The 23,423-nt window shown below is 40.1% G+C and overlaps 1 protein-coding gene and 1 pseudogene across 3 annotated transcripts; one reads left to right on the forward strand and one right to left on the reverse strand.

Moving 5' to 3' along the window:
* Positions 1-988: 988 nt before the first annotated feature.
* LOC311597691 (3-alpha-hydroxysteroid dehydrogenase) lies at positions 989-20,064 on the reverse strand. Of its 2 annotated transcripts, XM_084781933.1 has the most exons (9): positions 19,862-20,015; positions 15,095-15,262; positions 12,017-12,133; positions 10,218-10,295; positions 9,740-9,862; positions 8,176-8,285; positions 7,754-7,919; positions 5,731-5,813; positions 1,000-3,831 (listed from the first exon to the last, which is right to left on the reverse strand). In XM_084781933.1, the coding sequence occupies exons 1-9, from the start codon at positions 19,943-19,945 to the stop codon at positions 3,789-3,791; spliced, it is 972 nt and encodes a 323-aa protein (XP_084638059.1). In that variant the 5' UTR covers positions 19,946-20,015; the 3' UTR covers positions 1,000-3,788. The 2 variants fall into 2 exon arrangements, with proteins under 2 accessions (XP_084638060.1, XP_084638059.1); XM_084781934.1 differs by lacking the exon at positions 15,095-15,262 and having other exon boundaries at positions 989-3,831; positions 19,862-20,064.
* Positions 20,065-22,419: 2,355 nt separating this feature from the next.
* LOC311597363 (translationally-controlled tumor protein-like) lies at positions 22,420-23,208 on the forward strand (annotated as a pseudogene). The gene has a single exon. The product of its transcript is annotated as a translationally-controlled tumor protein-like (transcript).
* Positions 23,209-23,423: the final 215 nt, after the last annotated feature.

A 23,423-nucleotide genomic window follows, 5' to 3' on the forward strand; every position in this document is an offset into this window, starting at 1 on the left:
TTTAGTGTTTTGATTATTATGAGGAATTTCTTTTCTGATCTACGGTATTTGGTGTTCTGTATTCCTCTTCTATGTTTATAGGCATCTCTTTCTTTAAATTGGGGAAATTTTCTTCTATGGTTTTGTTGAAAATATTTTCTGAGCCTTAAAGTAGACATCTCTTTCCTCAATTCTGATTATACTTAGGTTTCATCTTTTCATGATGTCCCTGATTTCTTGGATGTTTTCTGTCAGAAATTTTTTAGTGGTAACGTTTTCTGTGATGTTTGTTTCAAATTCTTCCATTGAATTGTTTACACCTAAGATTCTTTCCTCTATCTCTTGTACTCTGTTGATGATACTTACCTCTGCAGTTCATGTTTTCTCCTCTAAGTTCTTTCTTTCCAGGCTTCCTTGAATTTTTATCATTGTTTTCATTTTCATCTTCAGATCTTGAACCATTTTATTGATATCTTTCACCTGATTGTTGGCATTTTCCAGGATTCCTTCCAGTGATTTCTTCATTTCTTCTCTATAGGACTCTACCATGGCCTCTCTAAGGGCCTCAATCTGTTTTGCTGTATCTTCCTGTATTTGTATATGGATTTTATTTGTTTCCTCCATTATCATCTTCATAAAAAATGTTTCAGGTCATTTTCTTGTGTTTTGGTTATTTTAAAGTTTCCAGAGCTGATTGTTTTGGGATAATAGGGGTCCTGGAGATGCCAATTTTATTTTAGCATTTGTTGTTTGTGTTTTTATGCTGTCCTTTAGCCATATTGCTATCTCTGGCATTGGGTGGTAGTTTCTGGTGTCTTTCACTGGCAATTGAGAGCAGCTCCTAGGTGAGTGGCTATAGATTGAGACTCATCACCTTTGAGGATCAGGGAACCCTTCAGGTGGATCAGGCAGGTGACCTGAGGTCAAATCGAACTGTGTTCCACTCTGAAATATTTCCTCTTAGCAGAGACTCAGACACTAGTGTTTCTGAGCCCACAGCTCAGTCTGAGACATAGAGTACAGGTGCTGTGTGCTGCCAGCTGGCATGTGGCTAGACCTTGGAGCCCACACACATGACTGCCTGAACCAAGGAACTTTCCATGGATTGGCCAGATAGCCTGAGGTCACATCCTCTTGTGTTCCAGACAATGGGGTCTTCTCTGGTCTAGAGAACACAGATATTGATGTTTTGTAGCCCCCAGTTTAGTCTGATACACAGAGCACAGGTGCCTCACACATGCAAGTGAGTGGCTAGACTTTGCAGACTGTGCACAAGCCTGCAGGGACCCAGGGAATTTTCTGTGGATTAGTTGGATGGCCAGAGGCTGGACCCACCCATGCTCCATACAGTGTGGACTCCTCTCACTTGGGAAACACTGGCCTTGGTGTTTTGTACCTCTCAGTTTGGTACTTAGGATGCTGTTCAGTCACTGCTGTCCTGCTCATCAGACATGATGAATGATCAGCACCACCATCTTGGATCTCTTGGTTATGATTTAAGGTGCTATTCCTTTTTCTATTGGGGTGCTATTGAGTTTTTGTTTATTTTGTCTTTTCATTGACATGAGATATCACTGTTCTGAAATCTTCCAAGTAGGCTACAAAGCTATGGGTATACCTGTTTAGGCCTCCCCAAGATTAAACTTACAAGTGAGTGAGTTACCTCTTTGACTTTTTAAATGTGAGTTCTGTGGAGAAATAGGTCATGGCAAACATGGAATGATACATCACTTCATGCCTAATGTGTTTAATTTCTGTATACTCTTTATAATGGTCAAAGTCAGCATTGTTAAATAGAATAGAATTTTCTCCATAACCTTTTAAAATTATGCTTAACTTAATTTTTATTTATCAATCTGTCATGCAAAATTTTTAGGCGACCACCTTGTCAACATCTACAAAAGAGTAAATCTAAGCATATATTTGATATTGCATTGGAGCCTTTGGTTGGTTTAGAATAGACTAATTGACCCCCATTGACATTGACTCTGTTATCGTGATTAAATGTCTAGCTTTTATTTGTTGTTTAATACATTTCAAGAAATTTCACATTCCCCATTATAGCATTTATGTATTTCATTCAATTTATTAATAAGAACATGAAAGTTTCATTGGCATTCATAAAATTTTGTTATTCATATTTTGTAATAATTATTAATAGGTGCATAGTAATTTTATTGCTTTTTGATAATTTTTCACTTTTCTATAATTCTTCAAATATATAGGTATAGTAGCACAATATATGCATAGGTATAGTGCTTTAATCTCAGTATTCTAGAGGCGGGGGTAGGTGGACCTTCATGAGTTCCAAGACAACCTGGTCTACATAGCAAGTGTATGTAGGGTTATATAATGGAAAACTGTCTCAATTTTTTGAGTTATTTATTAATGAAACATATAAATTCACCTGTATCCTTGAAATTTGGTAAACAATATTTTCATTTATATAATTTATCACCACATTCTTCTGGATCGTCTATAAACATAACACTATCATCTTTCTTCTCTGGTTTATTTTAATATAGTCTTTGTACAAAAGATATCACTAAAAGATAAAAGTTTTTAAAACACTGCTGATTCAAATACAGTATTTCAGATAATATTTGGAAATTTAAAGAATTTGTCTCATCAAATGTGTCCTTTTAATATTAATTTGACAATACAATTTAATAATTTTGATGTATTGCATATTTTATAAGTCTGACTTGTTTACCTATAAACATATCAGGTCAAGCTTCACAAATAAATTCTTAAATCTGAGAAAAATTTATGTATATGGAGTTTATACTTATGTGGACTGATTTTTCTTACCCTAGCTCAACAAGGCAATTTCTGAAACTCTTGAAAATGTGAATATCGAGTCTAGATGTCTGTCTTAGATAAAATATGTAGAGTTCCCTTTTACCTATAACATGTAATTTTTTTAAAATGCTGCTATATTTCCCACACAGAGACATGTTCAGCTTTTTCCTCTATCACCCCACAGGTGTGTCATGATGATTCTTTTAGACTAGCTCTCTTTTTACCAAGCTCCCAACCTTCCCACAAAGAGAATTTACTCTCTAGACTCTTGGAGCTGTGATCCTCAGGCTGTGGTGAGAACTCTGGGTCTCTTGGTCAGCCCTGCTGCATGTGTTTCACCTCCAAACTAAGAAGAATGGAGTAACTGCAGAGTAGTTTTTTCTTCCTCAAAGGACTTGAGGAATAGTGACTTATCAATAACCTCTGTTAATTCTCTAAATGCTGAAAATTCTTCCAACTCCTACCCCCCAAAAAACGATGACTGTTCCTCATCACACACTTCCTTCCCAAGACTTCTGAGCAAAACAGGTTAGCGTCAGAAGGAAATAAAAACATTGAGGTCATAAAAGAGTAGTAGGCAAGAATCTTTAGCATAGGGCCTAGTGAAATGGATCTGTGTTTAAAGGCACTTGCTGCTTTTACAGAAGACTCAGGTTTGGCTTTCAGCACCACATGGTGACTCACAACCAACTGTAACTCCAGCTCCAGGTGATCTCTCACCCTCTTCTTCCCTGTGTGGACATAGGCATGAAAGTAAAACACTCAAATGAATGAATCTTTCAAAACACAAGAATCTTCAGGAGAAACAACTTGATGCTCTATTTCAGAGTGTGACAAAAATATGACTTCCCTCATAGCTCTGAGGACTTAGCTCCAGCTGACGTTGATTTGACAGACAAGGTGGTCTGATAAGAAGGGGTGAGTTCAATCACCAGTATCCAAGATGTCTTTCATATCACGATGCATACACAGATATTCTGGCAGGAATTCTGACAATGGTCTCCATGTTAATATTCATCAGCAAATGGGTGGTTGGGATGTCCATTAAAACTACAATTTGGGAAAAAAAGGCTTAATATAAGAAATTGATTCTTCCTTGTTTTAAAGGAGGATAAGTCCAAATGTTGGTCAGTACTAAAGGTTAGTTCAAGGTGTACTAGTTACTGCTAACAAGTTCATTTTCTACCTACTAATCAATCCAAATAGTGTTTGCTTACTCTACTGGATAATCTGATGTCAACTTGACACAAGCTAGAGTCATCTGAAAGAAGACACCCTTAATTGAGAAACTGCCTCTATAAGATCCAGGTGCAGGCAAGGCTGAAGGGCATTTACTTATTTAGTGATTGATGTGGAAGGGCCCAACCAATTGTGGGTCGGGCCACCTGGACTGGTAGTCCTGGGTTCTATAAGAAAGCAGGCTAAACAAGCTAGGAGGACCAAGCCAGTAAGCACCATGCCTCCACCGCCTCCACATCAGCTTCTGCCTCCAGGTTCCTGCCCTGCTTGAGTTTCTGCTCTCACTGCTTTTGATAACAAACTGTTATATGGAACTGTGGGTAAAATAAACCCTTTCCTCCTCAAGTTGTTTTGGTCATACTGTTTCTTCACAGCAATAGTAACCCTGACTAACACTGGTGCTTAACATGTTAAGTTTATAAATTGATATTTTTTTTCAATTTTTTGAACAGGATCTCACATAGCCCAGGCTGCCTTCACAGTCACTACACAGCTGACAATGATCTTGAACTTATGACCTTCCTGCACCCACTTCCTAAAGTTAGGGTTATAGTCATGTACCACCGTGCCTAATTTAAGAACTTTAGATTTCTTATTCTAGAAGTATACTTTGTAACTTGGTGACATTCATACTTTACCAGTGACACAATAAAACTGAGAAATATCATTCTTTAGAGTTAAACATTTAAAGAATAATTGCTCTCTGCATGACACTCTCTCTGTTTTTCCATTATTGTCCTACTTAATTCTTAACTTTCCTCTATACTAATAAAAAGATTATTGGTGCTGTATCTGCTATTTTTGAGCACTTATAATTTTTCATTAGGTTACTCTCATTTCACGTACCATTCTATTATGTCTATTATGAATTTAAATTCCCATGATGAGAAGTGTTACACATGATGCCTGCTCTCATTTATAGGGTATGTCTTTTCTCAGTTCCCACAGCCTTCCAGTGGGAAGGAAGAGTAGAGACTGTTTATTGGCTTCAGATTGCTTTCAACAATAAGACCATCTCTAAGATCTTCCTTCAGTTTCTCATCTTACTAATCTAAGGTGTCTCTGTTCTCTGCATTGAGATCTCTATATTTCTGAAATTGTAAAACAATGGTTTCTGTTTGCCTCACCAAGTCCAACTCATTTTTATACAAATGTAGCATTTGACTTCTGAGTAAATGTGCAGTAAAAGCAATTAAGAGACCTGAATCTATTAAAAACATCAATGGGCAAGGTATAATTGGCAATTCCGTATGAAATAGATAAGAGAATCTAACTAGGACCATGGTATGTAAGAAGTTACCTTTGATCTGCTCAACAACAACAGAACAAACACAAAAAACCTGAGCTATGTGGGAGCAGATGTCCTAAGCTTACTTCCAGAAACACTTAATTCAGCTATACGGCAAAGTATATGTCCCATAATATAGCTGTAGAAGACAGAAGCCTACACAGAGGTTTAATTTCAACAAAGGCATAGTATTATCCAGAAAGTTCAGTGGATTGAGAAGTGCAGAGTGTCACATGTGAGTCAACCTGTCCCTGGTCCCACCAATGGAGCAGAGCTCTGGAGACAGTCTGTAAGAACGCCCAATGTAGATCATCCCTAACTCACACTGGCTTTTGTCTTCTGCATATTGAGGTAACTTTTAGCACATTATATGCTTACCCAGAAAAACAAATGGAACCAATGGATGGATCAAAGTTACTTACTAATATGCAGGATTGTATCTTAAATTTCTGTTCAAGCCATCTAGGACTTTCATGTCCTCTGGAGTCAACTGGAATTCAAAAACCTATCACAGAAGTAAAATTTTTATTACTTTCATATTGCATATCGCCAGTCCAGAACATCCAAGTGAGTTCAACAGAGGGACACAGAGGCAATATTGAAAACACAGGGAACATGTTCTAAATCTCTTGAAAATATCAAGCAAAACATTCAGTTTATTAAGCAATCATAGGTGGAAAAAGAAAACTCATATAAGAGATTAAAACTCCACAGCTACAAACCAAGGAAAAACTGGGAAAGAAACAGAGATAAAGCTGAATTTTAACACTAAAGTTTAGTAAGATGTATGGATAAACTCCTACATCCCATTAGTAAGCACAATAAGAAGTTTAGTTTTATACAGTTCAGTGTATAAATTTTCAAATGCCAATGAAGTCATCAGCAAAGAACATAGGAACGGACTTCAAGATCTAATTTAATTCAGGGATAGACTAAACATGAAAATTATCATCACTAGCTCTCAGCATTTGTGGACTAATGATTTTATGAATCTATAGTACTACTATAAAGCATGCTCAAAGACAAGAGAGAATCAGCATCTGAACAGCTGATAAAACTGCTCTATGTAAGAGAGGACTATGCTGTTGAAGTGTAAGCCAAAGAAACCCTTTCCTCTCCCAAGTTGCTTTTGGTCATGGTTTCATGCCAGCAACAGAGCCCTACCTAGGACATCCAGTTAAGCTAATGTCAGCCATGTACATTGCATTTACTAATGTGATATCAGAGTCTCTGTCCACACATCTTACTGAACTCTACTGTTAAAATTCTGTTTTTAAAGTTTCCCCTTGGTTTGTAATTGTGTGGTTTTGATATCTTATATAAGAACATATGGGTTATTTCTTTTCCACCTGTTATTCAATATAAAAGTAATTGGTTTTCACTGATACCCAAAGTTGTCTGACATCCAGACACATACCAGAGCATGTTCGTACAGAGAGAGAGAGAGAGAGAGAGAGAGAGAGAGAGAGAGAGAGAGAGAGAATTTTAAAATAACCCTATATATGAAAGGAAATAGCAGACATATCTAGAATACTCCACCCTACAATTGTGTTGTGTAACAATATGCAGCCAAAGCTAGTTAGCTAAAGCATAAAAATAAAAGCTCATGAAGGAGAGCAAAGACAGTACAGACAATAGCCTAATCAGTAGAGGCTTCGCTCTCCTGCAAATATGAGTGGACAGCAAAGACTTGAGAAAACTCAGTCCAAGACAGCAAAATGGCTCAGCAAGTACTTGTAGAGCAAACCTAAAGACGAGAATTCAATCCCTGGAATCCATAACGGAAAGAAAAGCTGACTCCTGAAAAGCTGTCACCTGACCTCCATCATGGCACACGCGAGGGCGCATGCAAGCACACACACACACACACACACACACACACACACACACACACACACACACACACCATGCATGGATACATAAGTATTTTAAAAGAGGCTAACTAAGTACAGAAATACTCTGAGAGATCACAAAGGACCCATGTTAAGGATATGCACTAGTTAGTCTTATGCCAACTTGACACAAGCTAGAGTTATCTGAAAGGCAAGAACTTCAGTTGAGAAAATGCCTCCAAAAGATCCAGATGTAATGCATTTTCTTACTGAATGACTGATGGGCAACAGCCTAGCCGGTTGTGAGTGATGCCGTTCCTGGGCTGGTGATCCTGGCCTCTATAAGAAAGCAGGCTGAGAGAGCCATGAAGAGCAAGCCAGAAAGCAGCATTCCTCCATGGCCTCCGCGTCAGTTGTTGCCCTCTGGTTGCTGCCCTGTTTAAATTCCTGTCCTGACTTTCTTTGATGGTGGACTGTGATGTGAAAGTATATGACCAATAAACCCTCTCCTTCACAAATTCCTTTTGGTCATGGTGATTCATGACAGCAGTAACAGCCCTAACTAAGACAAGATACTTCACCGACGCGGCGAGGCCCACAGCCCTGTCATCACCTGCATGTTCTCTCTGATCCGCCTCTCATTGAAGCTCCTGGTCAGGACCACAATGCCACGCTGCAAATGGTAACGAAGAGCAACCAGCGCTGGTGTTTTCTTGTACTTTTTTGCCATGGTACAAAGAACTGGATCATCTAAGAGGACTGGACTATTCTGGTCCACCCTGGAAGGGAAGGTAAAAATGATGAACTCCTGAAGTTCAACTTACCTTTGTGTAAGTTACCAAACAGGCATCTCTTCTAGACCATAGATATAAAACTTCTCCCTGGGCCAGTAGAGCCAATATCATCTCAGACCTTCTTAGAAATGTAAAGACTAACCCCTCTAAGCCAGTTGAGAGTTAGCTCTAGAAAATCATTATAGAACTAAATATATTTCGACAATGACGTTTAAGATGCACTGTTGTCTTTGTTACCTACCAGGTTGCGTCTCGAGAACTCCCCAATGTACAGTAGGAAACAAGAGCGATGTCTTTTGACTTACAATAGTCCAGCATTTTGCTCTGGTTGAGATAAAGATGGCATTCTACCTGATAGAAAACAATCAGATTATATGAAGCTTTGTGTTACTATGAAAGGGAAACATCAAAATGAAAGAACTTTAATTTTTTAAAAGTATGTGAAATTTGAAGTGAAAAATGGAACATTAAGTATCAATAAGAATAACTTAATAACTCTTTCTTGTAGAAAGTAGATTTAAAATATACACCTGAAAATGTTTCATTCTATGTACCAGTTCTTGAATGGTAAATAGTCTTTTATATTATACAGAAAGGTGGCTGATTCCAAGGTAAGAACAGGAAAAAGATCTTTGCAAACTTGGATACTAAACCACAGAAGAAGCAAGGATTTAGCCAAAGGCTCATAATGGCATGTGTGAAGACAAAAGCACCAATGTGAGAGGATCTATATTAGTTTTTAGGAATCTGTAAATCCATCAGAATACAGAGAAAAGAGAGAGGGAAAACAAATCCATTTGCTCATGCTGATTTTCACTGTAACACTTTAGTTAAAACATTAGTATTCAAGGATAGACTACTAATGTTTACATTATCTTATAAGTGTGTTTAATCTTGATGTGTAAAAATTATAAATAGCCAGATATCCTGTAAGAAAACTAAAAGGGACTGGTGAAATGGCTTAACAGGTGAACGCACTCACCATCAAGCCTGATGGCCTGATTTTGATACCTGTGATCCACATGGTTGAAAGAAAAATCCAACCAGTTCCTAGAACCCTCTGACCTCTCCACATATGTACTGACGTGTGTGTGTGTGTGTGTGTGTGTGTGTGTGTGTGTGTGTGTGTGTGTGTTTCAATGGTTGATTTGCTGTTAGAAAGCAGGAAGGATTAGACTATGACAGATGTGGTCAGTCAAAAGGTCAGCTCAAAGTGCTGTACCCAAAATTCCCACCATGATTTCATCATAATCAGACAAGATATCTCACAAATCTTGATGAATTGTATAGCTTCCAGCTAATTTCCATGTTGCTGTTACTATGGCTTACACACCTGAAATTAGGTGTGTAGGGACTAAAGGCACAGCCACCTAACATTCATGTTTGTACCGTTGATCTTATACTTGGACTCCCTCATTGGAGTCCACTGCCCACACTGTCCTTCCAGGACCTTTCTTCCTGTACACAATTCCCTCCACAGCATCTTTCCTCATCCAGTCTCTTCTCACAGATGGGGAGGAAATGCAATTTCTTCTCAGAGGTCACACTACAACTGCTACCTCCTTTGATAGCTTTTCCCAGTTCTACTTCCTATATAAAACTAGCCCTGTGATAGCCCCAAGTTTTCCACTGTCTTTCTCAAGCAGAGTTGTAATGAAGGGACTTCTATGTCCTCTATGAGAGAGTCTACTCTTAGAGCTTCTGCCTCGTGAAGGTAAAATGAGCAGACTAAACAACAAACGGATATGAGGCAGTGGTACAAGAAGAAAGGTTTAGGCATAAAAGAAGAGGTGGAAAAGACTTACCTGGTTGCACACAGGCTTGTACTTGAGCCCCGGCTTGTTCAGGATCATCTCCAGCTGCCTGCGGTTAAAGTTGGACACCCCGATGGACTTGGCCAGCCCTGCATCCTTACACTTCTCCATGGCCTATTGAAAAAGAGATAGTGAAGGGTAAATTGGGCAGTTGTTCCAAGAAGTAATGTTAAAAAGGAATGCTTTCTATCCATGCCAGGGGAATTACTGGCTCTGACAGAGGAAAAGAAAGCAAAAAAAGATGTCCTGTGTCCTTAAGAAATATGTGACATTACAATCTCACTGCCCTCAGTTCTTCGTTCCTATTATTTTTCAACAATAAATTCCTACAACATCTCCATCAAAACACCACTTCTAAAAGCTACAAAATTCTAGATCAGGCTATGTGTATTTCATCCTCACAGGTGGAAGTCATACCTGACTCATCCTCTCCCATATCGCCTTCTGTGCCCTTTCTCTAAAGACTCACCTCCCATGTGTCACACAGAGCCACTTCGTCAACCAACAGTTTTCCATGTTCATCTCGTGGAAAAAACTGATTTCCTGGCTAGAATAGAATTATTCATTTTAGAGACCTCACTGAAGTCATGTTACCACATTTAGTCACATTGCCAAGTCCTTCAGCATATGGACATGAAGCCTTCCTGAGTAAGTAGGACATTATTTTAGACACTTTGCATTTGGAATGACAAAGAGTAGTCCTTTAATCTTTAATATTTTCCATATGACTAGAAAATGCTTTCTTCCCAAGTCCTAATGGTGTCTTGTATGATTTCTGTTATTGTTTCAGCCTTTATATTTCCATATAGGAAAACGCCTCTACTCTTTTGGTAAATTCAATAATTATATAGACTTTATATCTGGCAATAATGGATTATGTACAAGATTTGAGCAAAACAATCCTAATCCCAGTGGTAGAGATAAGGGGTAAAATCTTATCCCACGATGTAGAGCTAAGAGATGGAGAAAATATTTCTGAAGCTGATGGTACTTCATGTCATTAAATATAGTCATGGCTTGGACATCCCAATTATGTAACTTAATAGCCTCCATTGCACAAACTGGCTTCTGGTTTGGTAATTTTATAGCAAGTGCATAACACAGTTATTTTTGGCCAAGTGCCATCTACAAAACCCCACCAAGGAGTCATCAAATTTGATAATACTCGTCAAATATTCAAGAGCACATAGGATGAGAACCACATGTTCTACTTTGTTTTCTGTTTCTGTGATAAAACATCATAACTAAAAATAACTGGAGAGGAAAGGGTTGATTAAATGTCTTCTCTTCCAGATCACAATCCATCATTGAGGGAAGTCAAGGCAGGCACTCAAAAAGAAACTGAAGCAGAAAACATGGAAGAACTCTGCTTACACGTTCACTCCCTCCCTCAGTCATCAGCCAGCACTTTCAGAAGGGACCACACTCCCCACAGTGGGGTGGGCCCTCTCACATCAAGGCATAATCAAGATTATTTCTCAAAGACCTAGCCACAGGCAAATCTGATGTGAGTAATTCCCCAACTGAGGCTCCCTCAGATGACTTTGGGCCCTGTCAAATTAACAGCTAAAGCTAACTAGGTCACCCACCCAGGGTGAGGACCACCAGATCTACTTTCAGAGCTCAGTTATGAGAGATGATGTAATCTCATTGTGAAGTATATGTATAGCAGTTATTTAAACCTACATGTAAATACCTTCAAAACACTAAGGGGGACTAAAGAGATGGCCCAGTGGGTCATTTATTCATAATTCTAGACCAGTGAAAGACTTTGTCTCAAATAAATTGTGGGTGGCATCTAAAGAACACTAGTGGCTGTGTTCTGTTCTTCATATGCATAAGCACACACATGTTATCTGCAACCACACACATATGCACTTGCATGTACAGGAACTCACACACTACATACACACACACACACACACACACACACACACACACACACACACACACACACCAGACCAACAACCAACAAAGAAACAAACAAACAGGGACCAAACCAGAACTATGCCTTGAATGTGGCTATTGGGCTTTTTCTGAGTTTCTAATGAGGAAGAAAGTTAAATTATTTTCTTTCACAAGCAGGAATCACAGTTTCAAGGCTTCAAAAAGAACTCTATGAAATGGGACTTAGGAATTATTATTTAGGATTTTCATCAGAGTGATAATCTATATATTCACTCAAGAATACAAATCTTAAATTGCCATATAACTGTCCGTTGTGCTGGCATAACTAGTGAAATGATTTTTAAAACAGCAATTGCTCACCTGCAGAGCCATTGGGAAATGAATGATATAAAGATCAACATAGTCCAGTTGTGTGGCCTTCAGGGTCATCTCTAAGCAAGACCGAACCAATTCTGGTCGATGGAAAGTGCTCCAAAGCTGCCAAAGTTAAAGAAGAAAACGTTAAACTCAGAGCCCATCCACTTTTGATGGACTGCTCTATCTAACACAAAGACTCCTTTTACATTTGGAAACGCACTCTCTGCTTTTCTTTCTTTTCATTGGTCTTTCACAATTAAGTAAAGTTCATTGCATGTGTAATCCGATGTCCTGCCACTAAGCTGTGTCACTTGGACATCATTATATATTTGGTTATTGTCAGCTTATCCATTGAACAAGGAATAGAATGTTTAAGGGAAAGAGTTGCCCCATTCAGTCTCCATGACTCCTGCTACTAGGAGTCTCAGCTAGAGTCACTCCCACATCCTCCCAGAAGCCCACCCTATCTTGGGTCTCCATCTTGTCACAGAGAAAGCTCTGCCCATGGTTTCTCTTCTCTCTGCAGGCCCTCTGTCCTCCTACCCGACTCTCCCCAGGTCTGATCTTCAGCCTTATTTCTCTCTGCGTTCCCTCTCCTACCTTCTTCCCTCTCTTCAACCACTACCTCTGCCTATTCTCTTCCCCTTCTGCGTGAGGTTTAAGCCTCCTCCCTTGTTACTCGTCTGCACTGGGCCTGTGAATTGGAATATGTTTATCCTGTACTAAATGGCTAAATTCCACTTACGAGTGAGCACATTCATGGGTGGGGACACGCTCTACCTAAACAGGATACCTAGTGGAGGGAGGGGAACACCAACCCACCCACAAGAACTTCAACCCAAAATTTACCCTGCCTCCAAGATATGCAAAGATAAAGATGGAGCACAGACTGAAGGAATGTCCATCCAATTGCTGGCCCAACTTAAGACTCACCTCATAAGAGAGAGGCAACCACTGACACTATTAGTGATGCTCTGCTATGCTTACAGATGGGAGCCTAGCATAGCTGTCTTCTGAGAGGCTCCACGCAGCAGTACTTTGAAACAGATGCTGAGACTCACAGGCAAACACTGGGCAAAGCTAGAGAGTCTTCTGAAAAATTGGGGGGGGGGGGGCATAAAGGACCTGGAAGTGATAGGAGCTCCACAGGAAGACAAACAGAGTCAACTAATCAGGGCCCAGAGGGGCCAGTGGAGTCTGAAGTGCCAACCAAGGACCATGCTTGGACTGGACCTCAGTCCCCTGAACAGATGTACTCAAGAACAGCTCAGGCTTCATGTGGGTCCTGTAGTAAGGGGAGAATGGGCTGTCTCTGACATGGACTCTGTTGCCTGTTTCTTGATCACTTCCCCTCTGACGGGGCTACCGTGCCAGGAGGCCACAGAAGAAGTGGACCCAATCACTCCTGATGTGACTTGAGCTGGGGGAGGGGGCTCAGGGGCTCTCCTTCTCTGAGGAACAAGGGGGAGGAAGTGAGGAAGAGGAAGGGAGGGACCAGGAGGAGAGGATGGAGGAAACTACAATTAGGAAGTAAAGTGAAGTAATTATTTTTTTTTTAAAAAAACAGAGTAAGAATTGTTTTCTCTAATAAAAATGTTCAGTTTTCAAAGTTACACACAAGATTGGTCTAACTCCTTCATCCAGTCCAGGACGCAGGGAAGAGCTAGAATTCATTCAATATACATATCTGAAGGTTATAGGAAAACCTTTTTGGAGGCTTGTCAACATGGGCTAAACTTAAATGAAAACACTTCAGCTGTGGTTCTTGAAGACAAAAATTCCAGGAAAGAAACTGTGTCTTCAGAGACTGTTTCCCTGCTTAGAACTTCATAGAGGCAGGTATTACAGGTCCAAAAGTTAATTATCCTATCTTATTCCAACCTTTCTGTAACAGCTATGTCTTGTCCACCTCTGTGTGAGAACTAGCATCTTGTGACTAATAGATTTTTTTTAAAAAAAAACTTTTGAGAACATATGAATTTTTTAATTTTTTTAGATTTAAAAGATTTTTAAATTTTATTTATTAAGTACACAGTGCTCTGCCTTCGTCTTCACCTGCAGGCCAGAAGAGGGCATTAGATCACATTATAGATGATTGTGAGCCACCATGTGGTTGCTGGGATTTGAACTCAGGGCCTCTGTAAGAATAGACAGTGCTGAGGCCTAGAGAAAAGATCCCTATCTCACTATATCTGCCTCTCTGGTGTTCCTAGCATGTATTTTGAATGTGTGTTGATTTATGACTTTCCTTGTTCTGTAAAAATATTTTTAAAATTCACAAAACTGCTTCCACATTGGAATACGGAATTTGAGGTAACCTAAATCTGTGCTCCTAAGCCATGGTTACTCAAAAAAAAAAAAAATGAATACAGAATAAACGGCCTCTTACTCTTTTTAAGATTAGAGCTATGGCTTTTGTTATCCTGTAGCCTGTTCATATACTATTCTGCTGTGTGAACTCTGTCCCCATAAAATTGACTTGCTTTTCCAGGAAGAATGCCTCCACCTGCCTAAGAAACACCTTAGGGCAAAATGTTTTCTCTTTTCCCCCCTCTATAGGAACAAAACTTAGTGTGCTCAAGGGCATTGTATTTAGAGCTCCCATTTGTCCACGAGACCTTCTGTCTTCTGAGCACATCTAGTGACAGTGATGGGAAATGCCCTGGTTTTCATCGTTTCTCTCCCTGAGTTAACTAGAAGGAGGCTTCACAGCATGCCTGTATAGGTGCTTGGGAGCAGCATCACCTGCAGGCTCCTGGTTCTGTTGAATCTCAAATTCTACTTCAGTTCCTCAGCAACAGTCATTGTTGGGTCATGGTCGAGCTCTGTGCAGCTGTACACTGCATGATGAACCACTGCTTTGACTTGAGATTCCAAACAGTATACTTACATGAAAGTCATAAATGTTTGCTCCCTGCTTGTCTATTTTTGGTCCTAGTTTGGATGCATGCGTGTCTGAGTGCATGAATAAAAGTTGTGGCAGTGAGAACCAATGTATGAAGCAGGTGTGGATCTAGACACACACTACCTCCTTAGCTTAGTCATATAAATATGCCCACAACCATCCCATGTGCAAGATACCTTTGAAGTATAAAATATGTCTTCTCTCTTCACAGTGCCATCTGCAATCTTGCTCCTAATGGCCTGTCCTACTTCCTCTTCTACTTTGTACAAATGAGCCGAATCAAAATGGCGGAATCCAGTGTCTATAGCTATTTTAGTAGCCTTGATAACTTCATCCTTAGGTACCTAGAGGAGCAACCAAAAGTAGTGTCTGTTTAATGAAAGATATTTCAAACACAAACAACGGCTTTCCACTGGGTCACCTTCTCCTGTCTTCAGGTTGCTATGTATGGGTAGGGACAAGCTCATTATAATTTTTCTGGGTCTCTTCCAAACAGTCCTAATGGAGGGAATACTCCCAAATATTCTCATCCCAGATCAATCACTGCTTTACTGGCCTTGGATGTCCTGAATAATATCCCCCACTTCAGTGATTTGATCAAAGGACTCACGAGCCTGAGACAGAATAGAAATACAGAAAACTTGTGAGGCTAGGACACAGGAAGAAAAAGGAGCCTGTACCCTGATCTCGGCCTCTTACCAACTGAGAAGCAAGCATTCCAGAATAGTTAGCAACATGTGTTGTGGTGGCTACACTAACACTCCTTTCGTATTTGGATATATTGTGCTAAAATAGCAATAAAACTGGCTTAAATCCTGACCTTGGAAAGGACATTGTCTCCCACCCCACCCCCTGCATATTTTCTAGGCACCTCGAACAAGACTGTTAACTTTACTGCATAAAATAAAGATATAGTGTTTCATGGATCTCCATGAAACAGGTTTGTTCTATCAACTGTGACCCTGCCAAGTGCCCTTCAGAAACTACTCCATGAACTCCTTTAGGCTTAGTAACACTTTGAAGATAATAACTTCACTTGAATAGTATATATGGCTAGTATAAATATGATAGGTAAAGAGTGAGTTTCCCCTGAAAAGCCAATACCTACACTTGGAAATGTCATATTCTTGCTCTTAATATCCCATATTTAAATACATGTTTTAAAATGTGCTTTAGGACTGGGCAAATGACGGAGTCATTAAAATGCTTGCTACACAAGATGAGACTCTGAGGTGGATCCCTAGAATTCATATGAAAACATTGGGTGTGGCTGAACACATTTGTAATCCTGGAGCTGAGGAAACAGAGACAGAGAGATCTATCAGGCCAATTTAGTCTGCGGTGAATTACAGGCCAATGAAAGATTCTACGTAAAAAAAAAATATATATATATGTGCATAAATAACATGAGGATAACAGCAACTAAGGTTGATTTCTGGCCTCCTCATGCAAGCATCCACATGCATGTACATGTGTACAAACATACACACACACACACACACACACACACATGCACACACACACATGCACACAAACACACACACACACACACAGTTTAAAAAACAAAAATAAAGAAACTATTCTATATCTGTAAGAATTTCAGAATTTTTTCAATGAAATTACAATAGTTATATAATGCCTTATTGCGCTCTCTCTCTCTCTCTCTCTCTCTCTCTCTCTCTCTCTCTCTCTTTCTGAGATTATTATCTTCAATTCCATAAAATTTACAAAGGTCATTCTGCATTTACATCTACAATAACAAGGTCAATGACATTTTATGGCAGTGTATTACATTCAAGCTCAAGACTCTTTCATGCAGAATAAGTTGTAAGAGGATAAGGAAATAGCATAGCTATCCAAGTAGAAAAAAAAACAATTGTTCATAAAATCTTCATACATGGATGTCAACTTGATTATGATGTTTAGCAAATGTCCCTTTACCCAGAAAGCTCAAACCTTTGAGTCACAGTCAACAAGTTCTCTGTCTGTTAATTCAAAACCAGAAAAAAATGTAAAGGAAAGCTAGCAACATTCTTTCAATATTTTGCATTCACAATCTGTTGAAAACCTATCTCGTGCATGACTTTCATGAACAGAAACTTTTTAAAAAATGCATCTTTTCCCTGAGAGAATAATTTCATCATTGGTTTCATGTTGAAATATGGCCAGCAGTCACTTCCCATTTATTTTTTGCATTAGATTATGGAATCTAAAAAATGGAGTCTGAAAAATAGATATGTTAGAACTTGACCACCATTTTTTATTTATTGAATCTGTACAGATTAGCAAAACAGGAATAGCTCTGTGCAAACTGATACTATGTCATATATTATTTAGATCTACACACATTTGTATGATTCACAAAACTGATGCTGTCTCTCATTAACACCCATATCTGGTTTCCCTGCACCCATGTCAGGCAGCTCACAATTGTCTGTAACTTCAGTTCCATGGGGTACCACACCTTTTCCTGGTTTGGAGGCCACATGCCCACACCCACACATGGACATAAACACATACACATATTGAAATTAAGCCAAATCTTTTTAAAAATACCTAACAACTTAAATTCATGTGGGACTCAAAATGCTGTATTTAATGCAAACAAAAGAAAATAATAACCCTGTGAGTGACTAAAATAGTTCTATGAACCCTTAAATGTCATATGGCAAATCTATTTACATAAATATTTGTTCTTGTCCTATTATGAGAGAAAGCATTCGTAGGAGTAAAGCACACATTACGTCTACTGGATAAAATTATTTCTAGTATCCTTGTGTTCATGTGGCAGCCAATGCCTTTAACTTCACCATCTTTTTTTAAAAAACAGTAGTTTAGATATTGTTCTATATGCGTAATTTATACATATAAGTCTAATTTCAATGCTACATAGATCTGATTCATCTTACCATCAAAGAAGATAGTAAGAATGAAGATGAATTATAAAATTTTTTTAATTTTTTATTTTTATGCACATGCGTATGCGCGTGCCTGTGTGCATGTGTGTGTGTGTGTGTGTGTGTGTGTGTGTGCGTGTGTGTGTGTGTTGTACATCTGGAGGTCCAAAAAACATCTGTAAGAGGCAGTTTTCTTCTGCTGCTGTGTGGATTCCAGGGATCAATCCAACTCAAGTCATAAAAGAAACTACAAGTTTTTTCAGTACTTCTTTTCTCTAACATATTCAATCTACCTAAAATATTATTATATTCTTCTTTGAACGTTTTCCATTTTTAAAAAAATTATTCCATATACTCACTTATATCGAGACACTAGCCCAAGGGGCATGTCCCATGAAAGACTACTTACCAGGAAAGTGGGTCAGAGGGGAAGACATCCTATTGGGACTTTAGGTTTGAGAAGTATGGGAGAATGGGGAAATAGAAGGATCCAGAGGGTCCTGGAAACCTACAAGAAGAACATTATGATGGGCGGATCTGGGTTCTGAGGTCCTGCTCAAACTATGGCACCAGCCAACGAAAATATAGGCAGTAAACTTCGAACCCCTATCCAGACCTAGCCAATGGACAGGACATTCTCCACCATTGAGTGGAGAGTGAGGTCTGACTTTCATACAAACTCTGGTGCCCCATATTTGACCACATCCCCTGGATGGGGAGGCCTGGTGGCACTCAGAGGAAGGATAGCAGGCTACCAAGAAAAGACTTGATACCCTATGAGCATACACAGGGGGAGGAGGTCCCCCTTAGTCACAGTCATAGGGAAGAGGAGTAGGGGGGAAGTGGGAGGGAGGGAGGGAGGAACGGGAGGATGCAAAGGATGGGCTAACAGTTGAGATGTAATATGAGTAAATTAATAAAATTATAAAAAAATTTATTCCATCTAACATGTGCCTGAATGTTTGTGTATATGTCACTTGTTTTCTTTTGCCAGCCAGGACAGAAAGAGGATGTTGCATTTCCTGGACCTGGAGTTAAAGACAGTTGTAAGCCATCATGTAATTGCTGGGACTTGAACCCAGCTCCTCTGCAAGAGTAGCTGGTGCTCTTAACCACTAAGCCATTTTTCCAGACCCAACAGTTTTCCCTTTGGCTTCCCAGGGCTTCCCTTTGTTGCCAGCCCTGTCCTTCTCTAAATTGTACTGACTGGCCCCTACAAACTGACTGAGACTACAGCTGCTGTGGTGTCTTTGTTCCTTACCTACCTTTCAAGCTGTGAATGCTGTGAAGTAAAAATTCCTAACCAAAGGGGTCAAAATGAATGTTGCTGGGATTGTCCTTTGCGTGATAAAACTGTGACTCAAGCTCTAAGTGGCAGCCCGAGGACAAACTCAGAACGGGAACCTTTTCCCTAGAGAACATCCTGTAGTATTTTGCGCCAAATGTCAAGCAAATGGGCATGGAGCAAGGATTTAAAATTGCTTTCGTAAAGTATAATTCACCCCCAAAAATAGTATTTTATTTTCTTTGTGGGTAATTGTTTCTAAAGTGAAAGTAGGAAACAAATGCTATTTCAACACAGGTCTGGAATTTGTGCTGTACTCTTAGCCCATACTCCTCATTGGGACACAAGACATTCATCGTTTTTCATAAGCCACAAGTGCAGTAAATTCTACCACAAATATTTTTCTCTGGATCATATCTACATGAGAGGACTAATTACTTGAATTACAGAAATAACCCATGTCACTAATTCTTTGCAATCAAATGCAAAGCACAGCAGTAACATTGGTGGCTGCTTCCCATTTATTGGCAAACAGGCTGAAACTAAAGGGTAAACCGAGCCCAGAATAAACAGTTCTGTCCATATGATAAGTCTCCACGCAACAGTAACAAGACTGCCTTCTCTATTACCCATGGATAGCTCAAATATGCAGACCCTGTGAGTCTGAGTCAAACAAGAGCAAGTTTGAAAAGCCCCATCAGTTTCCACACATCCTTGATCTCCTTTCTTATAAACCCCCAAGCCCAGGACACAATTGTTACCTTCTGAGGCACAGTAGTTCCAAACCCCAGTACAGGGATGAAGTGACCATCATTTAGTGCCACGTGCAGATGTACAGAGTTCATAGCTTGTTTTCAAACAACTAGGCAGGTCCTGAGTCTTCTGTTCGCACGGGGCAAAGCACAGCAAAATTGTTACAGTTCCTTAAATATCCCCTAGAAAGTTATACAATGGCATGTGGGAGGAGCCAGTTTAAAGCAATAGTCCACAGAGAAGGAGGACTAGAGGCTGCTGGCACTTGCATGAAAGTGAACTTTAGTAAATTACTAGACCATGAAAATGAAACCATGAATGTCTTGTAGAAGAAAAGATTCTGTCCACACTCCACATTTACTTCTGTAAATTGTTAAGAGGACACTGATGCATAGTAACCAATCATGTTACCTAGAAAGTCCTTCGGCTAATGGGCTCTGGATTTTCAATTGAAAAAGGTGTCTCTTCTTTACTTTCTAAACAGTGAAATTTTCATTATGACGTTACCACATAGACACAATGTATCATAATCATATTTGCCTCTCCCACTGCCCCTTTTGTGCCCTCTCTTGACCTCCTAAATAGTCCCCTTTTACTTTTATGCCTTTTTCAAAAACTATATACCATATGTGCAGAGCACATGAGCTATTTGGTACTTTTATGTGTAACAAGATGATTTTCACCTACCCCCATCTATTTTGGTGCAAATGTGTCACCCCAGAGCCTGGGTTCTGCTTCTTCCCCTGAGTGCCTGGAGGGGATGCGGGGACGTGAAGAGAAAGCCTTCCCTGATACAGCCCTTTCATTGACACAGCTCTTCCAATGAAGAGCTCTGCTTTAGTTGTGGGTGGGGGTGATAGGGGTTATATAAACCATGAAGAAGTGAGTAGGAGTTTGGGGGAGGATGTACGTCATCTGCTGGTGCTGAGGTGCTGGGAATGCTTCATTTGCATAGAAAGGAACTGCAGCTGCTAGCTGGACAAGTCCTTGTGAGGCAATCCAAAACCTGGCCACCAGGCTACGTGACTACCTTGAGAGTTCTGCACATCACAAGACTACAAGACAAAATCCTCATGACACACAGAGCCAGGAGGAGGAGGAAGTGATCCTTATTCCTGCTGGTCTCAAAATAAGATTTTTCTGGGTTTGGACTCATCTCAACCTCACTCCTGCCCCACACTGGTTCCTCTGGTCAAATGGCTCACAGGCCCCACACAAATTAGATAATTTTGTTTGTCCTTTTATCTAAATAAAACTCCATCATAAATAGATACCACATTTTCTTTATCCATTTATTCACTGATTGGCACCCAGGCTGATTCCTAATCTTGGATATTGTGAATAGTATGTTTTAAAAGCATGATGTATAAATATTTTTACTGACTTTGATTTCTTTTGCATCTATACCACTCCACCACGACTATTTATTCTTCCCACTCCTGAAGTTTCTCCAAATAACTGTCAAAATTATGAAAGGTCTGAGGCTTTAATCTGACTTGCAAGCTAATGAGGTGACTTCATATGTTTTGTGCATGGTGGAGAAACCCTGAGACTTCTTGGTCAGTATGGTAGGTTGAAAGAAAATGGGCACATATGCTCATAGGGACTGACTCAATTGGGAGGTATGGTCTTGTCAGAGTAGGTATGGTCTTATTGGAGGAAGTGTGTCATTATGGGGTGTGGGCTTTGAAGTCTCAAATGCACAAGCTAGGCCAAGTGTCTCAGTCACTTCTTGCTGCCTGTGGATTTGTTGGGTTTGGAGAGGAAGCAGAGAAAACTCTTCTTCAGACAGAAGCTTAAACAATGCAAGCTTTATTTTCTTAGCTCTCGGGGAGACATCAGCTCAGGATCTGAACTGTGTCCTCAAGGGAAAGCAGTAGTACATGTTAAAGGGTGAGATCACAGAACAGAGGGGGCTTGGGTGACCTGTGGGGTCATCCAATTATAATTTGGCACTGGGGGTTAAGCAGGGGAGTGTCTGTTGGACACTGGGCCTTATCCATGACACTTGACTTCAAGTCCCTTAACTTATTCCTCTAGACATATGGTCTGGAATCCAAGGCTCTTAACTCGTCCTCCTTGACATTTGGTCTGAAGCTCAAGGTGGTAAGGGGACAAAGGAGCAGGTCAGAGGCATGAAGTTAATGAGGGCTTGGCAGGCAATTGGTTACACACACACACACACACACACACACACACACACATACACACACATTACAACTTAGCCACCTTGGTTAAAATAACAGCAAGTTCTACATTCTTTAATAGACAATTAAGAAAAACATTTAGAGGGCCAGGATAAGAGCTGGTTGCAGAGCCTGGGAATATGAACTCAGCTTGACCCTGCTAACAAAATGGAGGAGCAAGGTGGAAAAGCTGCTTTCGAGATGGCTGGGCTCTGGCGACTGTCTCCAAACAGATGCAGATGTAGAACTCTCAGCTGCTTTTCAGGTACCATGTCTGCCTCCACGCTGCCATGCTTCCAGCTATGACGACAATGAACTAAACCTCTGAACTGTAAACCAGCCCCGCATAACTGTTTTTCCTTTATAAGAGTTGCTGCTTTTCCGCCTGCTCCCCCTCGCCCCAAGCGCCGTTCCGGCTGCACCGCGCTGGCTCTATGCTGTCAGGCTAGCCCCGCTGTCCCCAGCCGCCACCATGATCATCTACCCGGACCTCATCAGCCATGACGAGCTGTTCTCCGACATCTGCAAGATCCAGGAGATCGCGGACGGCCTGTGCCTGGAGGTAGAGGGCAAGATGGTCAGTAGAACAGAGGGTAACATCGATGACTCGCTCATTGGTGGAAATGCTTCTGCTGCCCGGAGGACGAAGGTACCGAAAGCACAGTAGTCACCGGTGTTGATATTGTCATGAACCATCACTTACAAGAAACCAGCTTCATAAAAGAGGCCTACAAAAAGTACATCAAAGATTACATGAAATCACTCAAAGGTAAACTTGAAGAACAGAAACCAGAAAGAGTAAAGCCTTTTATGACTGGGGCTACAGAGCAAATTAAGCACACCCTTGCTAATTTCAATAACTACCAGTTTTTTATTGGTGAGAACATGAACCCAGATGGTACGGTTGCTCTCCTGGACTACCGTGAAGATGGTGTGACTCCCTTCATGATTTTCTTTAAGGATGGCTTAGAGATGGAAAAATGTTAACAAACTGGACCAGTCACCGTGACTGGCTGCTGCTTACCATTGTACAGGACTGGGACAAATGGGACTGATGGCATCTTGAGCTTTTATTTTTACCGTGATTTATTCGGAGTGGAGGCATTGTTTTTATAAGGAAAAAAAACATGTCTTGTAGGTTGTCTAAAAATAAAGTGCATTTAAATTGACTTAAAAAAAAGAATTGCCATAGTTAGGGATAAGTAATAGTTTGTTACTCATAACAATATCTGTGGCCAAAGTAAGGGCACTTTTGAGTTGGTTCCTGCATCTCCAGTTTCCAGAACACGAAACAAAGCAATTCAATGGCACTTGGTTATGCAATGAGTTGAGTAAAAATAGAAAAATGTTTTGAGTGTTGAGAACTGAGATTATCTGCAATGGA

The sequence above is a fragment of the Acomys minous genome, assembly GCF_964271855.1.
Source record: "Acomys minous genome assembly, chromosome: 5".
NCBI lineage: Eukaryota > Metazoa > Chordata > Mammalia > Rodentia > Muridae > Acomys > Acomys minous.